This window comes from Hypanus sabinus, chromosome 23, assembly GCF_030144855.1.
Source record: "Hypanus sabinus isolate sHypSab1 chromosome 23, sHypSab1.hap1, whole genome shotgun sequence".
Classification (NCBI taxonomy): Eukaryota; Metazoa; Chordata; class Chondrichthyes; order Myliobatiformes; family Dasyatidae; genus Hypanus; species Hypanus sabinus.
In genome coordinates, this window is record NC_082728.1 from 56875345 (window position 1) to 56897098 (window position 21754).

Consider the following 21754-nt stretch of genomic DNA (forward strand, 5'->3'; position numbering starts at 1 on the left):
AAAATGACAGATGGAGTTTAATGCGGATAAGTGTGAGGTATTGCACTTTGGAAGGTCAAACCAAGGTAGAACATACAAGGTAAATGGTAGGACACTGAGGAGTGCAGTAGAACAGAGGGATTTGGGAGTACAGATACATAATTCCCTAAAAGTGGCGTCACAAGTAGATAGGGTTGTAAAGAGAGCTTTGAGTACATTGGCCTTTATAAATCAAAGTATTGAGTATAAGAGTTGGAATGTTATGGTGAGGTTGTATAAGACATTGGTGAGACCAAATTTGGAGTATTGTGTGCAGTTTTGGTCACCTAATTACAGGAAGGATATTAATAAGGTTGAAAGAGTGCAGAGAAGGTTTTCAAGGATATTGCCGGGACTTGAGAAACTGAGTTACAGAGAATGGTTGAATAGGTTAGGACTTTATTCCCTGGAGCATCGAAGAATGAGGGGCGATTTGATAGAGGTGTATAAAATTATGATGGGTATAGATAGAGTGAATGCAAGCAGGCCTTTTCCACTGAGGTTAGGGGAGAAAAAAAAGAGGTCATGCGTTAAGGGTGAAGGGGTAAAAGTTTAAAGGGAACATGGGGGGGGCTTCTTCACACAGAGAGTGGTGGGAGTGTGGAATGAGCTGCCAGATGAAGTGGCAAATACAGGCTCACTTTTGACATTTAAGAAAAACCTGGACAGGTATATGGATGAGAGACGATTGGAGGGATATGGGCCAGGTGCAGGTCAATGGGACGAGGCAGAAAAATAGCACAGCCAAGAAGGGCCAAAAGGTCTGTTTCTGTGCTGTAATGTTCTATGGTTCTATGATAACTTCAATCTGTTATGGAGAGACAGCCACAGCTACTGGAACTGCACTTCATAAGAAGCAACATCTATATGTCCTTGGGAAAACTGCAAGCTGGAAGTGTGTTGTTGGGATCACCATTGTGACATTCTTGGAATCCTTCCACTAACTTGTTTCATTTCCCAAGACCACCTTGTCTTTCCTGAAGGTGACAGCTTACACTGTATGCTGTTAGGTAGCAGCCACTCCCATCGTAGAATTGCAAAACCCCTGACTGGTAGAGCAGAGATTTTTAGGGATGGTGCATGGAGAAGGCTCAAAGACAGTAACATCTGGATGAGGCTACAAAATTCCAAGGAGAAGGTTGGTGAGGTCAATGTGGACTTTGAGTACGAAAAGTTGTGGCTTACTAACTTGATTCAGTTTTTTGAGGTTGTGATGAAGGCAAAGTTCAAGTTTAATTGTCATTCAACCATACATAAATACCAATGAATACAGCCAAACAAAACAGTGTTAAGTGAACAGTGAAAGTAGAGCTGTGGATGTTCTCTACATGGAGTTTAGTAAGGCATTTGATGAGGTCCCTCACAGCAGGCTCATCCAGAAGAAGCATGGGATTCCCAGGGAATTGCTGTTAGGATTCAGAATTGGCTTACTCATAGAAGATGGAGGGTAGTGGTCAATGCTGCTGGAGTCTGTGACTAGTGGTGTTCTTAGTGCTGTTTGTGATGAAAGACCCAGGTGAAACTGTAGACATATTGCAGGAAGTATGAAGGTTGGTGCTGAGGACAGTGTAGAAGATTGACAAAGGATACAGCACAATATAGATAATTTACAGATATGGGCAGAGAAATGGCAAATGAAGTTTAACTCAGCAAAATGTGAGATGTTGTATGTTGGGAGATAAAATGTAAAGGGGCGGTGGACTGTGAATGGAAAACCTTTAACATTGTTGATGTGCAGAGGAATCTTGGGGTCGAAGTCCATAGCTCCCTGCAAGTGGCTACATTGATAGGGTGGTACAGAAGGCATGTTGTATGCTTGTCTTTATCAAGGAATTGAATTTGAGAGTCTGGAAGCTATGTTGCAGCTTTATAAAACTCTAGTTAGGCCACATCTGGAGAATTTTAGAATTGTTACCACTTCTATGTCAATCTAACTAGTCCCATCTACTGGCATGTGGTCTGTATCCCTCTATTCCCTGCTGTTCACATGTAATCATCATGGTTAGACAGGATACCAAGACTGTAAACAAGAAACACAACCTGTGACAGACTTCCTATACTCTACTAGAACTGACAGGCTGCTTAACATTAGAAACAATCTGAAGCAGATCATCTCTAAACCCCTTCAGTTAATGTAACATAAATTAATAAACCTTCAGCCCCAGACCCATTCTGGTGAATATACAGTAGGTGTGGTGGCCACAGACCAGTTGTACCAATAGATATTTACAAATCCAACAGTGTTGTCATATAGCATAAGTTGGTATTTTTTCAGATTTTGAATGTCATTTTCTGCTCCAATTATATCACTAGCAAAGGCAGCATTTAACATTGGTCATTAACTCTCCCCAAGGACAGGGTGGTGTAGCTATATTTTAAGACACCTCCTATGTTTGATACATGGGAAACTGCTCATACAAACTGCTCTCAGTAATGTCCTGGTAAGTTTTGTGGTCAAGTGCGTCAAGGTGGGAGTCTGACTGTGAGTCTATTGGGCTGCTTAGTCCTAGATGATTCACCAAGACAAGCACTAACACTATGTATGACGCCTTTTCATTTCATCATTTCATTGGAAGCAGGTTGCTGGGACAGTAATAGGTGACATTTATTCTGCTGTTTGTGCTCAGGATATACTTTGTTAATTCTACATTGTTGGGTGGACACTCGTGTTGTAATTAAACTGGAATAGCTGTGCTAAAGAGAGAACTAATTCTGGACTGCATCTTCAGTACCACAGCTGGTCAGTTATTAAATATTCAAAGTATTAGGTGTTTCCTGTTTTCCCAGTCATTTCTGGAGATACATAAATGAATCAAATTGGCAGAATTCTATTTGTGATATTGTCAAAATTCCTATTCCCTATGACTTTTAGCTGCTTCTGCAAGAACTTTCCTTCCATCATACAGTCATAATTGGGATGCCAATTTATGATTGTACAATATCCAATTCTGTTATTCTCTCATCAAATGAAGCAGTCTATGCCTGTAGGCAGGAAGACCTCAGGAAGGTGACAATAACTGCTATACAAATGCCTAGCAATGGCTACCTACTTCTGATATTCAATGGCATTACATCAGTGAATTCACATCCATTAACATCATGGTATCACCTTTGACCAGAAACTCATCTGGACAAGCCAGACAAAACTGTGGTTACATAGGCTGGTTGTAGTCCTGGTACCCTGCAGACTTACCTGCAGACACCATAAACTATTTCCATCTATAAGATACAGGTCAGGAGTGCGATGGAATACTCTCCTCTTGCCTGGATTAATGCAACTCCAACACATTCTCCAGAATCATGACACCATCCAGAGTGAAGCAGCCTGATATATTAGTACCACATCCACATTTCCTTCACCACTAACACACTTTGGCTACACTGATAATATCAACTAAACATACTGACCACAAGCAGAGCAAAGGGTCATAGTCAGAAGCAAGGAAGGACCCATATTTCCCAACCTCAGAGGAGAACTTTAAACTTAGTCTACATGCTTTTTTTTCAAATCTCTGATCCTGCCTCCAGTGGGGTTGCCTGGATTAAGGCGGTAATGCAGGGCTGCAGTAACTCTGCTAGAAATAGTTCATCTTACTAGTTTGCAGAAAAGGAGTCCCTTCAGGCTGAAAGTTACAATTCCAGGTTTTCATTTTGAATCAGGAATTGAGTGGATAACTTCCCCCATTTAAGTTCCTTGGGCCTCTTGAGGACTGAGCCAGAATCAAAGTTCCTGGGAACAGAGACTGAGTTCCGGTTGTATGCATGTCTGAACACAGGCCCCTTTGGCTGGTGCCCCATGGTCATCACCAGATACTGGCATACCCAAGGTCAGAATCTGAACACGCATCAGCTGAAGCCTGCCATCTGGACCCATCTCCTGAAACATTTGCAGGCGATTCTGCACTTCAGAATAGCTCTACAATCTCCAGCAATTAATTGTCTGAACCTTCTCCAGAAACATCATCATTCAATTTATCTCTACAATCTCCAGCCGTTAAAAACTAGCCTCCACTTTGCCTTCTTATGCTATTGGTCATTTGTCAGCCTTTGTCTGTTCAAGTAGACAAAGTAAAGTAGTAAAGTAAAATTGGATAGGTATATGGACAGGAAAGGAATGGAGGGTTATGGGCTGAGTGCAGGTTGGTGGGACTAGGTGAGAGTAAGTGTTCGGCACGGACTAGAAGGGCCGAGATGGCCTGTTTCTATGCTGTAATTGTTATATGGTTATATAGATTTTCATTAAATTATCTTGTATTTCTATATTTTTTCTATAAATGCATGCAAGAAAATGACTATCAAGGTAGTATATGGTAACATATATGGACTTTGATACAAATCTACTTTGAAATTTGATTAAAATCAGTTAATCAAAACATCTTTGAACATTTTGGTTATTAGGTAATAATCAGATTGGAATAAAAAGGATAAATGGATGAGCTGAAGATCATCCATTCAGATGATGGAGAGTCTACTTGTTATCCAGCTGGACGAGGAATGCTGGTGCCTTTGGGGCTTTGATAGGAAGGAAGCCAGCTGATGGCTGTTGAGGAATACAGCTCTGTAGCTACTCTATTTAATAGATCATCCACTCTCCCTCCACAATCCCACCCCACACATCAGCATTTTCCATTGCCTGAGAAGTAAAGCCAATGGGAGGATTTATACTCTAAGCAGACATCACTGCACAGGAATGACTGAACGAACACTCACCCAGCAGGGTGAATCGCAGGCAGACATGGAGTCCAGCTTCATGGTTGCTGCTCACGGGCTGGACTGTGAAGTTCGTGCTCTCTCCAGGTCCGAGGATCTTTGTCACTGCACCGTGCCGCCAGTGTTGCGTTCTCCTGTCTGGTAAGATAACACGGATAGACGTCTCTGCGGACAGGCCGCTGACAGGGACAGGGAGGCCCTGTGGACTGCTGAACTCCATGGATCCGAGGTGGGTAGAGATGCTGTCATTGCTGACAGAGCCCATCAGGAACGGGTTGACTCGGAGGCTCATTGTGATCTGGATGAGTTCACGGTTTGCTGACAGCTGATGGGACAGTGCCTGGGGGACATGGAAGTGGCAGTGGTCCTGAGGCCAGGCACACAGCAAATTGAAGGGGTCTGTTCTTTTCCCATGCACGTCAATCTCTCGGACAGACAGGGACAATAGTTCCTCATTGAACACACGAGAGCGCATGAGAGACTGGACAAGATCGTTGGTCAGCCTGAAGATGGAGGCAGAAGTGACAAGGCCACTGGCTGCATCACTGCCATTATTCTGATCGGAATTTACCGCAGCTATTGCAGCACCTGCATCCAGAAACAATAAACAAATATTTATTCCAGTCTTCCCCACCCCCACCCCAGTTAAATCTGCTCCTGTCTCCTTGAAACTGGCCTATTCTGAGAAAGGGTTTTCAAGCTGAAACATTTCTCTCCACACTGATGACGGTTCCATTTAATATTGGAAGATGTATACAGTAAACAACCTGAAACCTGATTAAACCTAACATGTTAGGTTTTCAGTATTTTCTGTTTTTATTTTAGATTTCTAGCATTTGCAGCTTTTTTGATTGTGTTCTTCTCTTATTGACTAATTTACCTTAAAATTGGCCGGCTGGTGGCGCAGTGATATCAGCAGCAGGATCCGGAGCGAAGGTTCCCGAATTTCAATCCAGTCGGGCTGCTCCTGGTCACGCTTTCCATCCATGCCGGGTTGAGTGTCGAGCTCGCAACTCAGTCTCATAAAAAAAAACACTGCGCTGTGAGAAGGACGTGGGGGACCACTCACAGAATCTCTCCTCCAAGACAACCACTTGAAAAAAAAAGTGGTCGCCTAGGCTCTGGCAGAGTAAGGCACACAAAAAAAAATCTTAAAATTCAACATCCTCTTTAATTGCTACCCTAAACCTTGTCTACCTTGTACAGCATCTCTAGCCAGGTTTGATACAATACTGGCAATGTGAAGAATTCATCACCTACAACAAAATATAATAATTATAAAACAATATTATACAGAAGTTCCAGGTACCTAGGACTCGCAAGATATTTCTTCCAGCTTCTGTGGGTGTGGCTGATCCTTGACCTGTCTTATTCCCAATTATGTCAATCATTTGTCTGCTCATTTCCAAACTTCTGGCTAATCCTTCTCCCCTAACAAACTCTTCAGGGAAAGCCTAGGAAGAAGAAAGATATAAACTCATGAAATGACCAGCATCTGAAGGTGCTCTGACTGATGATTTTGTTTCTGGAAGAACATTGTTCTGGCATCACGCATCTCATCCCAACAAGAACATAAAAGGCCAGTAACAAATAAAGAAAAAAAATTTCATAAAGGTGGGTTAGTGGATTGGTCATAAGGCAATGGCAACAGATGAGTAAAAGATGAATTAGAAAGGGAAAATCAGATTGTGAGATAAAGTTGACTAGAAATGTAAAAGACATTAATGACAGAGCTAACAGTGAACATTAGTCTTATAGGTAGTCAATCTGGAGAATCAGTCATGGAGAACATGGACACGGCAGATGAATTAAGCAGGTATTTTGCATCAGCCTTCACTACAGAGGAAATTAAATTAAATGCAAGCAGTGTACGATTTTTGGTCAGCAATTCACTAGCATTTCTGCAATCTAATTGCATTCAGTGTTCAAAATGCAGACCGAGTGAACACTTCGCAGAAAAAGTGCACTGAACATGCATGGTTAGTGCGTAGGTGCTCAGCGAAGTGGTCTCCCAGATTGGATTTCCAGCATTTGCAGGTTTTCTTTTGTGTGTAATACTTGCTCAGTTTTACTTTTTTCATTGACTTGAAAACTGGGTCTGTCCTATAACTCTACTATACATTTCAGTTACATCCTTTGATTGTCTTATCTTTCACCAACTGCCTCATTAACGTATCCACCAGGTAACTTCAATATCTTGCCTCCATGGCAACTTCACCCTAATCCTGTCCCAGATACTTCAGCCAATCCCTGTCAGAGATATGTCAGCCAATCCCTGTCAGAGATACTTCAGCCAATCCCTGTCAGAGATACTTCAGCCTGTCCCTATTGGAGACACATCCTTTGTCCTATCCATCCCTCCTCCACCATCTCTGCAACTTAAAATTATCTTGATTTCCCCCTTTCCCTGTTCTGATGGCCAGTCTTTGACCTGAACTGTTTAATTGGTTTATATACGCTCTACCAGATCATGAAACATTTTAGTGGCCTAACTCACTGCTACCAGAGAGCCTGAAATGAAAATATAATGAACTACCATCTCTGGAAACCTCACACGGCAATCTCCTTGGATTACTCCATTCTGAACTGCAGCAACGGGAAGGCTCTACAATGGGTAGTTAAAACTGCCCATCGTATTACCGGTGCCAGCCTACCCAGCACCAAGGACATACTTACAGAAAAGTGCCGGAAAGTGTCAGTAACCATGAAGGATCCCTCACACCCTGTTCATGGACAGTTTGTCCCACTTCCATCAGAGAAGGGACTACATAACATCCATGCAAGGACATCCAGACTCCGAACCAGTTACTTTCCCCAAGCAATAAGGCTGATCAACACTTCCACCCCTAAAACCCCAACCACTGCTACTTTATCACTTACTGTCGGTCATGTTATGTACAGAAAATCAACACTTTGTGGATATACAATCAATGTATATAAGTTATCTTACAAGGGGTGATTGATAAGTTTGTGGCCTAAGGTAGGAGGAGTCCGTTTTAGAAAACCCAGCGCATTTATTTTTCAACATAGTCCCCTCCTACATGTACACCCTTAGTCTAGTGGCTGTAAAGCATATGGATCCCTTCTTTGTAGAAGTGGTCCACAGCAGGGGTGATTGACAAGTTTGTGGCCTAAGATAGAAGGAGATTAGTTATTAACTTCAAACTTTCTTCATTATCACTCAAAGAGCACGTGCATGTTACGAGAGCATCTTGGACCTCCAGGTGGTCTACAGCAGGGGTAATTGATAAGTTCGTGGCCTAAGGTAGAAGGAGATGAGTTATACAGCTCCCATTACATGCACATGCAGTTCAACCATTTGGGTGAAAATGCAGAAAGTTTGAAGTTAATAACACATCTCCTTCTACCTTAGCCCACAAACTTATCAATCACCCCATGCTGTGGACCACTTCTGGAGATCCAAGACACCAACTTCTACAAAGAAGGGATCTGTATGCTCCATGACCGCTGGACTAAGCGTGTAAATGTAAGAAAAATAAGTGTGCAAGGTTTTCTACCTTAGGCCATGAACTTATCAATCACCCCTTGAATGTGATTTTTATTATTGTGTATTTTTTGTGCTGTATCACATCCAGAGTAGCAATTATTTTGTTCTTCTGTGCACATGTACTGGAAATGACAGTAAACATCATTAACCATATAACAATCACAGCACAGAAACAGGCCATCTCGGCCCTCCTAGTCTGTGCAGAATTCTTAATCTCACCTAGTCCCACCTACCCGCACTCAGCCCATAACCCTCCACTCCTTTCCTGTCCATATACCTATCCAATTTTACCTTAAATGACACAACTGAACTGGCCTCTACTACTTCTACAGGAAGCTCATTCCACACAGCTATTACTCTCTGAGTAAAGAAATACCCCCTCATGTTTCCCTTAAACTTCTGCCCCCTAACTCTCAAATCATGTCCTCTCATTTGAATCTCCCCTACTCTCAATGGAAACAGCCTATTCACGTCAACTCTATCTATCCCTCTCAAAATTTTAAATACCTCGATCAAATCCCCCCTCAACCTTCTACGCTCCAATGAATAGAAACCTAACTTGTTCAACCTTTCTCTGTAATTTAAGTGCTGAAACCCAGGTAACATCCTAGTAAATCGTCTCTGCACTCTCTCTAATTATATCTTTCCTATAATTCGGTGACCAGAACTGTACACAATATTCCAAATTTGGTCTTACCAATGCCTTGTACAATTTTAACATTACATCCCAACTTCTGTACTCAATGCTCTGATTTATAAAGGCCAGCATTCCAAAAGCCTTCTTCACCACCCTATCTACATGAGACTCCACCTTCAGGGAACTATGCACTGTTATTCCTAGATCTCTCTGTTCCACTGCATTCCTCAATGCCCTACCATTTACCCTGTATGTTCTATTTGGATTATTCCTGCCAAAATGTAGAACCTCACACTTCTCAGCATTAAACTCCATCTGCCAACGTTCAGCCCATTCTTCTAACCGGCATAAATCTCCCTGCAAGCTTTGAAAACCCACCTCATTATCCACAACACCTCCTACCTTAGTATCATCGGCATACTTACTAATCCAATTTACCACCCCATCATCCAGATCATTTATGTATATTACAAACAACATTGGGCCCAAAACAGATCCCTGAGGCACCCCGCTAGTCACCGGCCTCCATCCCGATAAACAATTATCCACCACTACTCTCTGGCATCTCCCATCTAGCCACTGTTGAATCCATTTTATTACTCCAGCATTAATACCTAATGACTGAACCTTCTTAACTAACCTTCCGTGGAACTTTGTCAAAGGCCTTGCTGAAGTCCATATAGACTGCATCCACTGCCTTACCCTTGTCAACATTCCTCGTAACTTCTTCAAAAAATTCAATAAGGTTTGTCAAACATGACCTTCCACGCACAAATCCATGCTGGCTACTCCTAATCAGATCCTGTCTATCCAGATAATTATAAATACTATCTCTAAGAATACTTTCCATTAATTTACCCACCACTGATGTCAAACTGACAGGTCTAAAATTGCTAGGCTTACTTCTAGAACCCTTTTTAAACAATGGAACCACATGAACAATACGCCAATCCTCCAGCACAATTCCTGTTTCTAATGACATCTGAATTTAATCTTGAATTTTTGAAAAATAAGAGCCCAGAGTCACTTCATCAGTAAGATAGGGACAATTTAAATACAAATCTGCCTCTCTTTTACTTTTACCTAAGACCTGAGTTCACAACTTGCTATAGTTCCTCTCCTATCTCACCAATCTGATCAGCTTTCTCAGTGAATGCTAGTGAAGCTGCCTTTGAGCATGAGTAAAAGAAAAAGAATACTTCCTAACTTGTGTATGAGCTGAGAAAATTGGACCTGATTTTGCAAACCGCAACATGAGTGTAGCTGAGCAGTGAAGACAAAGAGAGAAGTTTCTGTGTTCTCACCGCACACTGAGCCAGCACTGCGCTGACCTGGGTCACCTCTTCCAGCGTGGAGATGCGCAGGGATGTCATTGCCAAGGTCACATTACTACGGATGGCGATCCGGTCCTGCAGGACCTCTCCCTGAGCACCAGAGTGCTGGAAACAAAACATCAAACAATGTAGTTGAAATAAAGCATCAAACAATCTGCCTCACTGTGGCCACAAACATGGAGCAATGGCTTCCTGCAGTGTGGTATTTAATCGTCATCTCTACTGCAATCCATTTACAGTCTACACAACCACACACCTTTAGTAAAAGTGGGTGGAGAGAGAGAACAAATTTAGCCATTCATAGAAATAAACATAAGTATGTTGGACTTCTGTATGTATGTATGCTTGTCTACTGAGGCCATATAGGTGGAGTTGAGAAACAGGAAAGGTATGACCACATTAATAGGTTGTAATATAGACAACCCAATAGTCAGCAAGAATTGGAGGAGCAAATCTGCAGAGAGATAACAGACAACTGCAGGAGATAGAATGTTATGATTGTAGGGGAATTTAATTTTCCACACATTGATTGGGAATCCCATACTGTTAAAGGTCTAGATGGGTTAGAGTTTGTGAAATCTGTTCAGGAAAGTTTTCTAAATCAATATATAGATGTACCAACTAGGGAGGATGCAATATTAGATCTCCTATTAAGAAATGAGTTAGGGCAGGTGACGGAAGTGTGTGTAGGGAACACTTTGGTTCCAGTGATCATAACGTCATTAGTTTCAACTTGATCATGGATAAAGATAGGTCTGGTCCTCGGGTTGAAGTTCTAAACTGGAAAAAGGCCAAATTTGAAGAAATGAGAAAGGATCTAAAAAGCGTAGATTGGGACAGGTTGTTCTCTGGCAAGGACGTGATCAGTAAGTGGGAGGCCTTCAAAGGAGAGATTCTGAGAGTACAGAGTTTGTATGCTCCTGTCAGGGTTAAAGGCAAAATGAATAAGAATAAGGAACAAACACAAGGAAATCTGCAGATGCTGGAAATTCAAACAACAACACACACAAAATGCTGGTGGAACACAGCAGGCCAGGCAGCATCGATAGGGAGAAGCGCTGTTGATGTTTCGGGCTGAGACCCTTCGTCAGGACTAAACGAAAGGAAAGATAGTAAGAGATTTGAAAGTAGTGGGGGGAGGGGGAAATGCAAAATGATAGGAGTAGACTGGAGGGGGTGGGATAAAGCTAAGAGCTGGAAAGGTGATTGGTGAAAGTGATACCGAGCTGGAGAAGGGAAAGGATCATGGGACGGGAAGGGGGGGGGCGAAGCACCGCAGGGAGATGGAGAACAGGCAAACAACTAAATATGTCAGGGATGGGGTAAGAAGGGGAGAAGGAGCATTAACGGAAGTTAGAGAAGTCAATGTTCATGCCATCAGGTTGGAGGCTACCCAGCCGGTATATAAGGTGTTGTTCCTCCAACCTGAGTTTGGATTCATTTTGACAGTAGAGGAGGCCATGGATAGACATATCAGAATGGGAATGGAAACCTTGGTTCTCAAGGGATATTGGAACTCTGATAAAGAAGAAGAGAGAGATGTATAACATGTATAGGCAACAGGGAGGAAATAAGATGCTTGATGAGTATAAAAAGAGTAAGAAAATACCTAAGAAAGAAATCAGGAGGGCTAAAAGAAGACATGAGGTTGCTTTGGCAGTCAGGGTGAAGGATAATCCTAAGAGCTTCTACAGGTATGTTAAGAGCAAAAGGATAGTAAGGGATAAAATTGGTCCCCTTGAAGATCAGAGTGGTCGGCTATGTATGGAACCAAAAGAAATGGGAGAGATATTAAATGGGTTTTTTGCATCTGTATTTACTAAGGAAACTGGAATGAAGTCTATAGAAACAAGGCAAACAAGTAGGGAGGTCATGGAACTTATACAGATTAGAGGAGGAGGTGCTTGCTGTCTTGAGGCAAATCAGAGTAGATAAATCCCCAGGACCTGACAGGGACTTTGAGGGAGACTAGTGTTGAAATTGCAGGGGCCCTGGCAGAAATATTTAAAATGTCGACATCCACGGGTCAGTTGCCGGGGGATTGGAGGATAGCTCATGTAGTTCCGTTGTTTAAAAAAGGCTCAAAAAGTAAGCCAGGAAATTATAGGCTGGTAAGTTTGACATTGGTAGTTGGTAAGTTATTGGAAGGAATACTAAGACATAGGATCTACAAATATTTGGATAGACTGGGACTTATTAGAAACAGTCAGCATGGCTTTGTGTATGGTAGGTAATGTTTAACCAATCTATTAGAGTTTTTCGAGGAAGTTACCAGGAAAGTGGATGAAGGGAAGGCAGTGGATGTTATATACATGGACTTCAGTAAGGCCTTTGACAAGGTCCCGCATGGGAGGTTAGTTAGGAAGATTCAGTCACTAGGTATAAATGGAGAGGTAGTAAATTGGATTAGACATTGGCTCAATGGAAGAAGCCAGACAGTAGTAGTGGAGGATTGCTACTCTGAGTGGAGGCCTGTGACTAGTGGTGTGCCACAGGGATCAGTGCTGGGTCCATTGTTATTTATCATCTATATCAATGATCTGGCAAATTGGATCAGCAAATTTGCTGATGATACAAAGATTAGAGGTGCAGTGGACAGTGAGGAAGGTTTTCAAAGCTTGCAGAGGGATTTGGACCAGATGGAGGAATGGGCTGAAAAATGGCAGATGGAGTTTAATGTGGACAAGTGTGAGGTATTGCACTTCAGAAGGTCAAACCAAGGTAGAACATACAAGGTAAATGGTAGACACTGAGGAGTGCAGTAGAACAGAGGGATCTGGGAATACAGATACATAATTCCCTAAAAGTGGCTTCATAAGTAGATAGGGTTATAAAGAAAGCTTTTGGTACATTGGCCTTTATAAATCAAAGAATTGAGTATAAGAGTTGGAATGTAATGATGAGGTTGTGTAGGACATTGGTGAGACCGAATTTGGAGTATTGTGTGCAGTTTTGGCCACCTAATTACAGGAAGGATATTAATAAGGTTGAAAGAGTGCAGAGAAGGTTTACAAGGATGTTGCCGGAACTTGAGAAACTGAGTTACAGAGAATGGTTGAATAGGTTAGGACTTTATTCCCTAGAGCATAGGAGAATGAGGGGTGATTTGATGGAGGTGTATAAAATTATGATGGGTATAGATAGAGTGAATGCAAGCAGGCTTTTTCCACTGAGGCCAGGGGAGAAAAAAACCAGAGGTCATGGGTTAAGAGTGAAGGGGGAAAAGTTTAAAGGGAAAATTAAGGGGGGCTTCTTCACACAGAGAGTGGTGGGAGTGTGGAATGGGCTGCCAGATGAAGTGGTGAATGCAGGCTCACTTTTGACATTTAAGAAAAACTTGGACAGGTATATGGATAAGAGGGGTTTGGAGGGATATGGCCCAGGTGCAGGTCAGTGGGACTAGGCAGAAAAATAGTTCGGCACAGCCAAGAAGGGCCAAAAGGCCTGTTTCTGTGCTCTAATGTTCGATGGTTCTCAAATTCAAATTCAGGTTAAATTATCATTCAACCATATATGAACACAGCCAAACAAAACTCTGTTTCTCTGGGCCAAGGTCCAAGGCCTACTGTACATAGGACATTCAAAAGAGCATGCAAAATATAGTCCCAAAAAAAAACACATAACACATATATTTTATAAACTTATTTTACCATACTCCTGCCTATCCTGTACTACAGCCTTTCATGTGCTCTTTGTACAACACAAGACACAAGAACTTCTACAAGGCTTTGGCAAGGATAGGTGGAGGCAGGGTAAGTAGGTAAGTTCATTCCTTATTTCTTCTTTCTTTTGTTCTTGAAAGTATGGGTATGTCTGCAGAGACAGTGTTCTGTTCTGGGTGTCAGATGTGGGATTTCTGGGAGACTTCCACATCTGCACCAGGTGCATCGAGATGCAGCTCCTTAGAGACCGTGTTAGGGAACTGCAGCTGCAGCTCAATTACCTTTGGCTTGTTAGGGAAAGTGAAGCAGTGACAGACAGAATCTACAGGGAGGTAGTAACTCCAAGACTACAGGAGACAGATAAATGGGTGACTGTCAGGAGATGGAAGGGAGAATGTCAGAAAGCAGAGAGAACCCTGTGGCTGTCCCCCTCAACAAAAAGTACTCCATTTTGAGCAGTTAGCTCAGATGGGTAGGGAACTGAAATGATGGAAACAGTAATAGAGAACTCTACAGATGGGAGACAGATAAGCATGAAAAGGAAGCTCAGATGGTAATTTGCCTCACCAGTGCCAGAGCTCGTGATGTTTCTGAATGCGTCCAAAAAATCCTGAATTGGGAGGGTGAACAGCCAAAGGTCATGGTACATATTGGCTCCAATGACAGGTAGAAAAAGGCAGGAAGTCTTGAATAAAGAACAAAGGGAGTTAAGAAAGTGACTGTGAAGCAGGACCTCAAGGGTAGTAATCTTGGGATTGCTGCCTGTGCCAGATGACAGTGAGGATAGGAATAGAATGAGGTGTCAGATAAATGTGTGTTTGAAGAATTAGAGCAGAGGGCAGGGATTCAGATGTAAAAAGGGACAGGCTGCACTTGTAGCCAAGGGGGACCAATATTCTTGCAGGCAGGTTTACTAGAGCTGTTGGCAGTGGTTTAAACTAATATGGCAGGAGGATGGGAATCAGGATGATAGAGCTGAGGATGAGCCAGCAGGTTTACAAGTAGATGATGGGTGTAAAATGAATGTAAGGAAGGACAAGGCAATGATTGAGCACAAATGCAGACAGAGCAAAGGGTATACTTAAAGCCGAAGTTGATAGTTTGCTGATTAGTCAGGGCATCAAAGGGTATGGCGAGAAGGCAGGTGTATGGGGTGAGTTGGATCCAGGATCAGCCATGATGGAATGGTGGAGCAGACTCGTTGGGCTGGATGGCTTAATTCTGCTCTTATGTCTTATGGTCTTGATGGACAGTTCATTTTGGCAGCAACATCTCTAGCAGCATCATGCAGATCACTGGCAACACCACACCCCCCCCCCCCCCCACCCACCAGAGCTGCACACTTAGCCCACTGCTGTTCACACTACTGACGCATGACTGTACTGGTAGTTCCAGCTCATCTTTAATGTTGACACAACAGAGATAGTCCTCATCTGCAACAATGAGTCGGCACACCTTCAAGGAGTATGAATTTGGACCCCAAGATCTCTCTGCTCAGCAACACTGTTAAGGATCTTCCATTAAGTGTGCACTGTCTCCTTGCAATTGCCCCACTGAGGTGCAACACCTCACATTTATTTGGGTTAAACTCTATCTGCCATTTCTCAGCCCATATCTGTAACTCATCTATATTGCACTGTTTTCACTGCCAGTCCACTACACTGTCCACAACTCCACCAATCTTGGTATCATCTGCAGCCCACCTGTCTATACTTTCATCTAAATCATTTATATACATTACAAGTAGCAGAGGTCTCAGCACAGATCCCTGCAGAACACCACTAATTACAGACTTCCAGTTCAAATAAGTCTCTTCAGCCACTAGCTTCTATCTTCTATGAGCAGTCCAGTTCTGAATCCAAGCAGCCCTTGCATCCTGATCTTCTAGATTAACCTCCCATGAGAGACTTTGTCAAATGCCTTACTAAAATCTATGTAGACCATATCTACTACCCTACTCTCATCTATCTCTCTCGACACCTTGTCAAAAAGATCAATCAAGTCATTAAGGGATGACCTGCTCTGCACAAAACCATGCCAGTTCTCCCTAATTAGGCCATGGGTTTCCCAATGCTCACATATCCTATCCCTTGGAATTTTCTCCAGTCAATTCCCTACAACTGACGTGAGACTCACCAGTCTATAGTTCCCGAGATTTTCCCTTATTATTTTCTAAAATAGAGGTACATAGTCTCTTATCAGTCCTCTGGGACCTCACCTGTGGCTAGAGAGGACAGAAAGATCCTGGACAAGTACCAATACTCATTAGGAGGCCTCCTCCTCCTTGACCTCAAAACTTCCAAAACTTTATATACATTTCCTTTTTCTTCTTGACTAAGTTCATCACCGATCTGGACATTCATGGTTCTCTTATCTTTCTATTCCTTCCTTCCTTCTGAGACACCTGTCTTGTGCTCTGTGCAATTGAACTTAAGCACTGTCCTCATGTCTGATGTGGATTTGCCAGAGAAAAGGTGTTCCCAATTAACAGTTCTTGCCTAATGCCCTTGTAATTTGCCCTACTCCAATTTAAAACTCTCTAACAAGAACCATACCTGTCCTTATTTATACCTATCCTGAAAGTTAAGGAGTTGTAGTAACGATTCTCCAACTTTCCCTCACTGTTCACCCACTGAAAGGTCAGTCACCTGGCCAAGCTCATTACCCAACACCAAGTTCAGTACAACCCCTTCTCTCGTTAGACTGTCTGCATATTGATTTAAGAAACCTTAAATAATGCCCCATCTAAACCCCTTACATTAAGAAGGTCCCAGTTTATATTAGGGAAGTTTAAATCCCCCATGACAACAACCCTATTATTTTGACATATTTCTTTAATCTGATTATATATCTGTTCCTCAATATCCAGGGGTCGGTAGTACAATTCCGTCAGTGTGGTTGCACCCTTCCTATTCCTGAGTTCCACCCAAATGGGCTCAGAGTCTGACCCCTCCATTATGTCTCCTCTGAGTGCAGCCGTGATATTGTTCCTGATTAGTAGTGCAATTTCCTTCCCTCTCCCACCTTTTCACCTCCTCCTCTATCTTTTCTAAAACTTTGAAAGCCTGATACATTCATCACCCTTTCCTACCCCTCTCTCAACCAAGTTTCAGTAATGGCCACAACATCATAGTTCCCTGTACTGATCCATGCCCATCCAAGTTCATCGCCCTTACCCATATTACTCATGTGTTCACTCTACTTCTGTAACTGTACCATATAACACATACACTCCTACTGTATTTCACCAGACATGTAACATGCTACCCCTCTGCTGTGTCCTATATTATATGCTTCTGTTCTCTCAGTCCTACCATAGTCTACTCTACACTCATCATGCTATATTCTGCCTATGTCATTGTTTTATGTGGATGTCATAACCTGAAATTTTATTTTTGTGCTAAAGGCTTCGGCTGTATTTTGAAGAGACAATAACACTAAGAAGAACTGGATTACTCGAGGATAATGCAAGTTGCCGAGTACTCTCACCTGGTTTAGAGCGCTGATGAGAGCGACGGAGAATGGGATCACTTTATCAGGATTCCCCTGTTGTACCAGGCCCCATAATCCTGACTGGCTCTTATGTTTCAACCAGTCAATGACAGAGTGTGAGTCTAATGGGAGGTCTGGCGTTAGAACCATCAAGGTCCTGTGAGAAAAGCAAGTACACGATGAGACAGATATTGAAATGTCACTGACATTAGACCGGTTAATCGGACAGTGGGACTCTGACACTGACTTGTGTGGATCAGCTACCGGTCTATGCAAATACACTGTTGTTCCTTAAGAAGGGAATCATTACTCCCTCCTCAACCAATCCCAATGTGACTTTAGAGTAGTGGTCGCCAACCCGTCGATCGCGATCCACTGATAAATCTTTGAAACTTTCCCAGTAGATCCCGAAAAAAATGAAAAATAAATACACAAATACTGCTGAGAGATTGTTCAGGGTTGTGGGGTTTTAGTTCCGTTCTTTCTGCCCAGTGCGCATGTGTGTAGCTCCACCGCCATGCACCGTGGTAGAAAAGACTGGAAGTAAAACCCCTCAACCCAAAAGCAACCTCTCTTTACAAACAGCTTCCATAGCAGGGGGTATTGCTAGATTATCATTATCCTAATTTGTATTAACTTATCTTTATAATGCTCACTTTAGAACACTTCTCCCCCTTTAAATTCTAACATTCCCCAAATGTAAATAACTGGGAAACAAAAAACAGTGTCATTATCTTGCGTACCTCTGAAAAGTATACTAGCGTCTCAGTAATAGTTTAGCAACACAAAACCCCTGAAAAACGTGACAGGTTCAACATTCAGTCTAACAAAGGAAACTGTCCATTCAAATATTCAGTCTGTCAGGAGGTTTGCAAGGGCGCTGTGCTGAAACAGATGAAAATTATGAGATCTAAGTACAGGAGCTGTCTTACTGATAGACACCTCACAGACTGTCTAAGACTGGCTGTCTGGTGTTATGAGTCAAATTTCTCACTCCCAAATAAGGGACAAAAGTAGCAGTCAAATACGGGACATTTGTGTTTACCCCGAGAAAGTCTACCATGACTATGAAGCCTTGTGTGGGCACCTGTGTGCGCATGCCTGTACGTGCTGATTTTTTCCTCTACAATTCAGTTTTGGCTTAATCTTCCCGATTCTGTCCAGTGAAACTACACAATGTACATACATTATTTCTACTTCCAGGTTGCGGGGTTTTACTTCCGGTCTTTTCTGCCTGGTGCGCATGCGTCTGACTAACTGATTTAGTAGGTCAATCTTGCCTTTCACTAAGGCTGAGGAAGCGGATCTTAGGCTTAAAAAGGTTGGTGACCACTACTTTAGAGCCTGCAGTCTGTACAAGTTGTTTCTAGCAGAGATGGGCAGGCTGAGACCTAGTGTCAGGCTGATCAGCCAAAAATTCCAGTCCTAATCGCCATTCAGTAACAGCTGGGAGTGGTCACCCTCCGCATTCTACTGCAATCCTGTTTATGGTGCCATTTTTCCTGACTAAAGGGAGCTTACTCCTTGTTCAACAGAAAGCAGGCAAAGACACAGTACACTTGGACAGAGTTGGTGAGGTAGGAGGGGGTGTGGGAAGAAACCCACAACATGTGCAGCTACCAATACCCACAGGACTGTCCACACAAAGGGTGTTTATCTACTGAGACCTCTGCATCATTCAGCAAAGGACATTATCAGTAAACTGCCCATAAAAAGTAATAGTGACCCTTTATGATCAGCCAGCCCAACAATCCAATGCTCACTTTTGCCCTGCCTATTATGAAACTCCCATGGGCAAGTATGATCCACCTCCACCACAAAACTGCCTGATCTGCATGTCTCTGTAACTCTAGGGTCACTGTATAGACTGCCTGTCCCCGTAATCCTACAATCACTGTGCAGAATGCCTCTCCCTGTAATCTCACGGTCACCGTGCAGTCCACCTGTCCTCATAATCCCATGGTCACTGTGTAGTCTGCTTATCACTAGTATGCAAAGAGCATGAGGATAAGACATAAGAATAGGACTTAGCAAGTGTGACAGTGGAAAAGTGTATATGGAACTGGAGTAGATAGCAGAGGTAACTTAATGAATACTTTGCTTCAGTATTCACTACGGAAAAGGATCTTGGCCATTGTAGGGATGACTTGCAGCAGACTGAAAAGCTTGATCATGTGCATACAACCATATAAACATATAACAATTACAGCACGGAAACAGGCCATCTTGGCCCTTTTAGTCCGTGCTGGATGCTTACTCTCACCTAGTCCCACCTACCTGTACTCAGCCCATAACCCTCCATTCCTTTCCTGTCCATATACCTATCCAATTTTTTTTAAATGACAAAATTGAACCTGCCTCTACCACTTCTACTGGAAGCTCGTTCCACACAGCTACCACTCTCTGAGTAAAGAAATTCCCCCTTGTGTTACCCTTAAACTGTTTCCCCCTTAACTCTCAACTCATGTCCTCTTGTTTGCATCTCTCCTACTCTCAATGGAAAAAGCCTATCCATGTCAACTCTATCTATCCCTCTCATAATTTTAATTACCTCTATCAAGTCCCCCCTCAACCTTCTACACTCCAAAGAATAAAGATCTAACTTGTTCAACCTTTCTCTGTAACTTAGGTGCTGAAACCCAGGTAACATTCTAGTAAATCTACATCTTTCCTATAATTCGATGACCAGAACTGTACACAATACTCCAAATTTGGCCACACCGATGCCTTGTACAATTTTAACATTACATCCCAACTCCTATACTCAATGCCCTGATTTATAAAGGCCAGCAAACCAGAAGCTTTCTTCACCACCCTATCCACATGAGATTCCATCTTCAGGGAACTATGCACCATTATTCCTAGATCACTCAGTTCTACTGCATTCTTCAATGCCCTACCATTTACCATGTATGTCCTATTTTGATTAGTCCTACCAAAATGTAACACCTCACAATTATCAGCATTAAACTCCATCTGCCATCTTTCAGCCCACTCTTCTAACTGGCCTAAATCTCTCTGCAAGCTTTGAAAACCTACTTCATTATCCACAACACCACCTAGCTTAGCATCATCTGCATACTTTTAATCCAATTTACCACCCCATCATCCAGATCATTAATGTATCTGACAAACAACATTGGACCCAGTACAGATCCCTGAGGCACACCACTAGTCACTGGCCTCCAACCGGACAAATGGTTATCCACCACTTCAATATTAATACCTAACAATTGAACCTTCCTAACTAACCTTCCTTGTGGAACCTTGTCAAAGGCCTTACTGAAGTCCATCTAGACAACATCCACTGCTTTACTCTCATCTATTTTCCTGGTAACCTCTTCAAAAAATTCAATAAGATTTGTCAAACATGACCTTCCACACACAAATCCATGTTGACTGTTCCTAATCAGACCCTGTCTATCCAGATAATTATATATACCATCTCTAAGAATACTTTCCATTAATTTATCCACCACTGATGTCAAACTTACAGGCCAATAATTGCTAGGTTTACTCTTAGAACCCTTTTTAAACAATGGAACTACATGAGCAATATGCCAATCCTCCGGCACCATCCCCGTTTCTAATGACATTTGAAATATTTCTGTCAGAGCCCCTGCTATTTCTACACTAACCACCCTCAAGATCCTAGGGAATGTCTTGTCAGGATCCGGAGATTTATCCACTTTTATATTCTTTAAAAGCGCTAGTACTTCCTCTTCTTTAATCATCACAGTTTCCATAACTACCCTACTTGTTTTCCTTACCTTACACAATTCAATATCCTTCTTAGTGAATACCGAAGAAAACAAATTGTTCAAAATCTCCCCCATCTCTTTTGGCTCCGCACATAGCTGTCCACTCTGATTCTCTAAGGGACCAATTTTATCCCTCACTATCCTTTTGCTATTAATATAACTGTAGAAACCCTTTGGATTTATTTTCACCTTACTTGCCAAAGCAACCTCGTATCTTCTTTTAGCTTTTCTAATTTGTTTCTTAAGATTCTTTTTACATTCTTTATATTCCTCAAGCACCTCATTTACTCCATGCTGCCTATATTTATTGTAGATCTCTCTCTTTCCAATATCCCTTGAAAACTATGGCTTTCTCAAACTTTTAACCTTTCCTTTCAACCTAACAGGAACATAAAGATTCTGTACCCTCAAAATTTCACCTTTAAGTGAACTCCATTTCTCTATTACATCCTTCCCATAAAACAAATTGTCCCAAACCACTCCTTCAAAATCCTTTTGCATCTCCTCAAAGTTAGCCTTTCTCCAATCAAAATCTCAACCCTGGGTTCAGTCCTATCCTTCTCTATAATTATATTGAAATTAATGGCATTGTGATCACTGGACCTGAAGTGCTCCCCAACACATACCTCCAT

At 42.3% G+C, this 21754-nt stretch overlaps 1 protein-coding gene across 1 annotated transcript in view; it reads right to left on the reverse strand.

Annotated features, from left to right (window-relative positions):
* Positions 1-21754, reverse strand: part of pkd1b (polycystic kidney disease 1b) — a 472814-nt gene that overhangs the window by 362806 nt on the left and 88254 nt on the right. Inside the window, exons 15-18 of the mRNA XM_059949028.1 lie at positions 17359-17518; positions 10178-10312; positions 6038-6182; positions 4729-5316 (exon numbers count right to left, since the gene is read on the reverse strand). Of these exons, the coding sequence (XP_059805011.1) occupies positions 4729-5316; positions 6038-6182; positions 10178-10312; positions 17359-17518 (1028 nt within the window). The remainder of the gene's footprint in view (positions 1-4728; positions 5317-6037; positions 6183-10177; positions 10313-17358; positions 17519-21754) is intronic.